The following is a 6,544-nucleotide window of genomic DNA, read 5'->3' on the forward strand; positions in this document are numbered from 1 at the left end:
CGCTCGCAGCCCGGGCGGAACATCCTCGCGCGCCCTGGCTCCTCCGGCAGCAATTGGAGTTGGAAGAGGCCCATGGCGGGAAGGAAGGGAAAGCACGGACCAGAATGGAGAGCCCGGGTGACTGATGCGGAACCCGACGGCAGGTCCAGCTCCGCAGCATCCTCACCCAGAGCGACGCACGCTGGGGCTCTCGCATCCTGACCGGCCCCTCCCCGTCCGAGCTGGTGCCCAGCCAGTGCTCGTGTCGCCCCTCTGATTTCCCCCCACCCTCGGTTCACCCACCCAGGTCTCCCGGACGCCTCCATCCCACCCCACGCCCCACCCCGTCGGCTTGTCCTAGCAGCAGCCAGAAGTCTGCGCGCCCAGGTGGAGCGGCTGGGCAGCTGGGGCTCTCGGGGCGCACGGCGGGGGTGCATGGCACGCGGGTCGGCCCGAGGGCGGGGGGTGGGTTACCTGGAGCGGGCGGGCGCGTCGGTCGAGGACCAGAGCAGGCGCAGCAGTAGCAGCAGCATCAGGCTGGCGAGCAGGGCGAGGAGCGCGCCCCCCGGCCGCATCCTGAGCCACAGGCGCGGCCGCCGCCGCTGCTGCCCCGGCGAAGCGCAGCCCGAGCGGCCCCGACTCGCGGCTCCTGCCGCCGCCGCCGCCGCCGCCGCGGCCGCAGCCAGGCACACCTCCAGCGTTCACAGGCGGCGCGGAGGGGCGGCGGCAGCGCTCGCCGCGGGCCCGCACTCTCGGGCGCCCCCGGCCTGGCCCGCACGGCTCTTGGGGGCAAAGGGAGCAGCCGCGCTTCCTGGCTCTCCCCGCTGCTCCCGCCCCGCTCCAGATCGCCGCTGGAGCCCGGCGCTCCGATCGCGGTGACGCTCCGCTCAGCTCGCCTCCTCTCCTCCCGGAGGCGCTCGGAGCTGCTGCGGGCTCTCGTCGCCGCCGCCGCCGCTGCCGCCGCCGCCGCCGCCGCGCGGGGTCACCTGAAGGTTGGGACTCTGTGCTGATTGGGCTCCAACTTTTCTGCGCCCTCACCTTCCCGGGAGTGGCCGCGCGCTCTTCCCTGAGGCCCACGCAGGGGGACCGCAGCTCTCTCCGCGCCCCTGCGTGGGAGAGGAGGGCTCGCAGCGGCGGAAAGGCAGGGAAGGAAGGGCCCACTTCAAAAAACTTTTAAAACTGTGTAGTCGCTCTGCTGGATCGTCCCACGCATAGAGTCTGCGAGGGACTTTAAAAGAACATCCCCTTGCTTAAAGGCAGTTTCAAACGGACAGCGAATGAATGCCCTGGGGCCAGGCAGTCTTTGGGAGTTGGGCAAACTACCGGCCACAGGCCGAGTTTGTCCCCTGCCCTTTTTTTTCGTAAATAGTTCCGTTGGAACACCTCCACGCCCAGTCCTCTGCGTCATCAGAGGCTGTATGCGGTTGTTTCTGTCTAGGGCAGAATTAAGTTGGTGGCAAAGATCAGTTGGCCCACAGAGCCTAAAATATTTACTATCTGGCCCTTTTCGGAAAAAGTTGGCAGACCCCGGCTCTAAGTCGTATTGGGCTAGATCACAGTGGTTAGCAGCTCATTGATTAGTTAGTATCTTATGTACTAAAAGAGCGTGATCTGATAACAATGTATAAAGTCTGGCTTCCCAATTATTTATTTGGGAGTGGGCCTCTCCTCTTTCGGCCCTAAGCTGTCCTTTCTGCGCATGTCCAGTGGCCCCACTCTGCCACCTCCCCACGCTTTGCCCCTGACTCTGACCCCTTGGCGGGCATCAGTGAACCCTAACCCCCACAATGGTTGTATGGGGACTCATTAGACTATTCAATTTGCTTTTGTATACATTTGATTTTTCCAAAAGCAACCCTTGAACTCTACGATCTTGTGAAGACCTTGATAAAGGAACTTTCAAAGGTTTTAATCAGTTAACTGGCCTAAGTAACAAAAATGTATTAACTAGACTCTCCTAGAGGCATTAAGGTCTTAACCTGAAAAGCCAGCGAGAGCCTTTGAGAAGCTAGTCATCCAGACAGCTCAATAAAGCTGTCGCCGGTGAGTTCATCACAGAAGGAAAAACAACATATGTCAAGAAGAGAAATGCCAGGCTGCCTGGTTCTTTTCTACTAATTCCGCATTTACTCCAATTCAAAACACTTGGTTGAAAACAAACCAGAACTTTGCACATAGTAGTTGATCAATAAATGGTCAATGAATAAAACACCTCAGAATTCACGTTCTTCTTAAAAAGAAAAAGAAAAAAAAATCTGAAAATAAATGTAACTAGAAACATGATTTCCTCCCATAGCTCACTGTTGCTGTTGAAAGGTGTACTGATCAATGATGGAAAAGTTGCTACTTAAGTCTTTTACTTATGACTGACATTTTTAGGGGCCCAGCTGCTTCTCTGAGGATGGCATGATAAAGTCACGATGTCTTCAGATAGTGCTGAAATAACAACATACTCCAACTCTACGTGTTTGAAAGTTTAGCCATTCTGTTAGATAAGTGGGAGAGGGCACAATTATCTTGAAAATGGAAAAGTTGTCTGGATTTGGAAGATAGCCTGAATTTTCTTTCTCTTAGAGCAGAAGAATTGTGTGGAGAACTCACGCTGAAGACGGTTTCCAGAAAAAGAAAGTAGAGGGCATTATTGTATCATCCAGGAAGCCACAATTTCAACTAATTTACTAAAGTTTAATATTTCAGCACAGCTGGGCTTAAGGCAGCAGGAAGAGAGTCAGCCTTGCACGGGGCTCCCTAAACACCCTTGCTGCAAATGAAGTTACGTTTTATCAAGCCAATGGCTATCAGCAGGGGACCCACAAAAGCCCATTTTAATTGGAAAACCAAGTGTAAATGTGCAATGGGAATTATGAACGGAGAGTTAAAATTTGACAGTAGGAATCTTTAGCACAAGGATTGTAATTGAAGATGTAGGTTGGTAAAATATGAATTATCTTGCTTATCCTTGAGAGATCAAAGAACCTGACAAAAACATGAGTTATTTAATATTATCAGCTAGAGAACCAATACTGGAAAAATGGGCATTTGGTCACTTAACATGGACCAGTTTGACCAGCAACCCCAAAGATCTGAACCCTCAGAAACTGATGCTGGTGTGTGAACCTACCTCACTCTCCCAGTTTGCCCAGCATTTCCCTCTCATTTTATCTTTGTATTTTTTTTTTATTCACCATCATGAGTGCCCTTACTTTCATAAAGTCACTTATAAAAATGATCAGGAAGTTTCGATATGTTAAAAAATGTCCAAGTCACTGAAAATCTTCTTGGAAGCTGGGGTTGCTCATTTTTGACGTCAGGTATTAAACATTTCCATATGCATGCATTTGAGGGTTCATGAAAAATCCTAAATATCAAGTGTCTATTATATCCACTGGTATACACGAGTAGAAACTTTCAACATAGGGAAAGGAAGGAGGGCTATGAGAAACACAGAAAACTGATGCACCAAAGAATTTTTCCTTCACTTGGGTGACATGTTTATCTCTGTGTTTAGAATGGATAGTTTCTGATGTCTTCAGGCTGTTTGATTGGTTTTAGTAATATCAGAGATTTGTGAGGATTGCAGGACAATAGACATTCATAAATATTAAACTGCTCCTTGGGAGAGGAAATTCATGAGGATAGCATAACCAAGGCTACATATTTCCAGTAAATCAGAGGATATTAATGAAAGTAGAAATAATTTCAAGAAATCAACAACTTTGTTGGGGGTGGGTAGCTCTATTTCCAGATACGTTTTATTATAGATTTTGTCTGCTGCTGATTGAATACAAAAAACATTGAAGCAATTCAATGTATAAAGTCATTTTAACTTTAAAGATAGAACACCTAGGATGATTTACAAATTCCACATAGGTCTTAAATATATAAGAAAAACAATTTGTAATATAACTAAAATTACAGAACAAAAAATAAACTTATTATTCACAGTATAAAATAGATTTTAATACATAAAACATTTAAATTTCTAAAACTCCTTTCCCTGAAGTCCACATAAAAGATCCTAATGGACCAAAAGAGAGAAATGGAAACTACATAGTTAGCCTGCAACTATAAAATGGCTACAGTCCCATTCCACAAGCCCCCCAACAATGCCTGCTAAAGATGAACTAATTGGACAAGAATACCAAGTTTAAGATTCATCTCCCTTATTTATAACTTAGATTTGTGGGAAAGAAATGGAAAAGTTTTGGAACGTCCCACTAATACTCGATTTGGATGACCAAAGGCTGGGAGCAGGACACAACAAATACATCAGTGGGAATGGCCAGGGCTATAGAGTTAAAACAGGGATGGTGACCAGTATTTATTCCTGCTTTCAGTGAATATAGCTTTCTAGCTGGAGGAATGATGACCTTGAGAGAGTGCCAATCTTCAAGAGAGACGCTGTCAAAGAATTTTGTGGCTGATGATTAAAGTCAGTTTACTAAAGAAAAAAGACCACCTATTCTACCTAGTCGATAAACAAAAGGCCCTTGAAACATTGGTTTTTATACTGGTCTCTCCCAGACTATCCTGCCTAATTCCAGAGTTTGCAAGACTGGGCAGAACTTCAAAAGGTTCAACAAAATTGGGGGGGAGGGTGCAGGCATCAAGATATTAAACCCACACCCGCCACATTTCTCTCTTCAACTTCTCTTTTGCACCTCTTCATTCCATACAACCTAAACTAAAAGGATAAATGACTTAAAAACAAAAATTCCATAGTAAGCCCTGAACGTAAAACTAAGTTTCAACATGTAGGCAGCTAAAAAGAAGGACTGCCAAAGATTTTCCATTCACTATATTGCTGGCAAGTGGTGGAAAAAAACAAGCATGACTTATTTCAAAGATGAGTTAGCAGGAAAAAAAATTATGCAAAAGTTCCACAAAATATAAGAAGAATGGAAGGAAATGCAACCAGTAGAAAAGCCAATGAAGAATATATGTTGAAACAAGACTTACTGCAGGGAACAGCCAAAATTTTAGCAAGGATCATTTTGTACTTCCCAGGAAATGAAATATAATATAAACACCATGAAAGAAGAACACAAAGAATAAGAATTAAAAGACAAGATAGCAAGGAAAAAGGATGCAAAGTGAGCTGACAACAGTGAAAAATGAAGCCAAAAAAAAAAAAAAAATTGCTGTACTTAGAACTATCTTTAGAAGACTGAGGAACAGAATTTAGATGGCAAAAAATCGGAATTAGTGTTACAGAGATAAGACTGATGAAATTTACAGAATACACAAAGGAGAGGGACAAGGAAAATACATTGATTAGAAAAACAATTATATGTAAAGACAGATATGAGATATATATCATGTAGGGGTTAGGGGTTGTTTTTGAAAAGCATAAAGTGAAATATTAAAAACATTTAAGAATATAGTAGAAGAAAACTTTACTGAAATAAAGAAATATGTAAATATGCAGAATTCATGTTCTCATTGTCTGAGCTCATTATGTGAACTCATGATATTCCAGAAAAATTTAATAGAGAACAACTAACTTCATGGTTTATCCTCTTGCAGAGATTATTCAAAAACAAAGAAAGAATACTGAAACCATCCAGAAAGAAGAAACAGGTAAAAATTAATTTTGTTTCTGACTTCACTTCAGCAAGATTGGACTCAAAAGGAACAAAAGTATTTTTAGTGAGTTTTTTTTAGCAGAAAAGATGTGACCCAAAAATTCTTTACCCAACTCAAAGAGTTTTCATATATAAAAGCATGTGACATTTTCAAATATTTAAGAACTCAGAATATACAATACTTACACATAAATCCTGGAAAAATCAACTTGAACCATAATCCAGTCATAAAACTTGAGTCAACATAAGAAATTCACAATAAAGAAGTTGTGATCAGAAAGAACTCAGATGAGCAATAGGTCATTTTAAAAAGAGAAGTGAGTCTACAAAGGATAAAAGCTGGAGAGGCTGTGGAGGAAAGGGAACCCTCCTACACTGTTGGTGGGAATGCAGTTTGGTGCAGCCACTGTCGAAAACAGTATGGAGATTCCTCAAAAAACTAAAAATAGACCTACCATATGACCCAGCAATCCCACTCATGGGCATATATCCAAAGGGAACTTTACTTCAAAAAGACACCTGCACCCCAGTATTCATAGCAGCACTATTTACAATAACCAAGTCATAGAAACAACCTAAATGGCCATCGACAGATGACTGGATAAAGAAGCTGTGGTATATATACAATGGAATACTACTCAGCCATAAAAATGATAAAAATTATGGCATTTGCAGCAACATGGATGTTCCTGGAGAATGTCATTCTAAGTGAAATAAGCCAGAAGAAGAAAGACAAATACCATATGAGGTCACTTATATGTGGAATCTAAAAACAAGACAAATGAACTTACTTACAAAACAGAAACAGACTCCCAGTATAGATAACAAACTTATGGTTACTGGGGGGAAAGGGGTGGGAAGGGTTAAACTGGGAGTTAGAGATTTGCAGATACTGACTAATATATATATATAAAATAGATAAACAAGTTTATACTGTATAGCACAGGGAAATATATTCAATATCTTGTAGTAGCTTATGG

General features: G+C 43.7%; 1 protein-coding gene across 3 annotated transcripts in view; it reads right to left on the reverse strand.

Moving 5' to 3' along the window:
- Positions 1-691, reverse strand: part of ST8SIA6 (ST8 alpha-N-acetyl-neuraminide alpha-2,8-sialyltransferase 6) — a 140,545-nt gene extending 139,854 nt beyond the window's left edge. For 2 of the 3 annotated variants that reach the window (XM_074358080.1, XM_074358079.1), the window contains exon 1: positions 454-691. In XM_074358080.1, the coding sequence (XP_074214181.1) occupies positions 454-554 (101 nt within the window). In that variant the 5' untranslated portion in view covers positions 555-691. The remainder of the gene's footprint in view (positions 1-453) is intronic. The other variant, XM_074358081.1, reaches the window with a different exon arrangement.
- Positions 692-6,544: the final 5,853 nt, after the last annotated feature.

Source organism: Camelus bactrianus, chromosome 35, assembly GCF_048773025.1.
Source record: "Camelus bactrianus isolate YW-2024 breed Bactrian camel chromosome 35, ASM4877302v1, whole genome shotgun sequence".
Lineage (NCBI taxonomy): Eukaryota > Metazoa > Chordata > Mammalia > Artiodactyla > Camelidae > Camelus > Camelus bactrianus.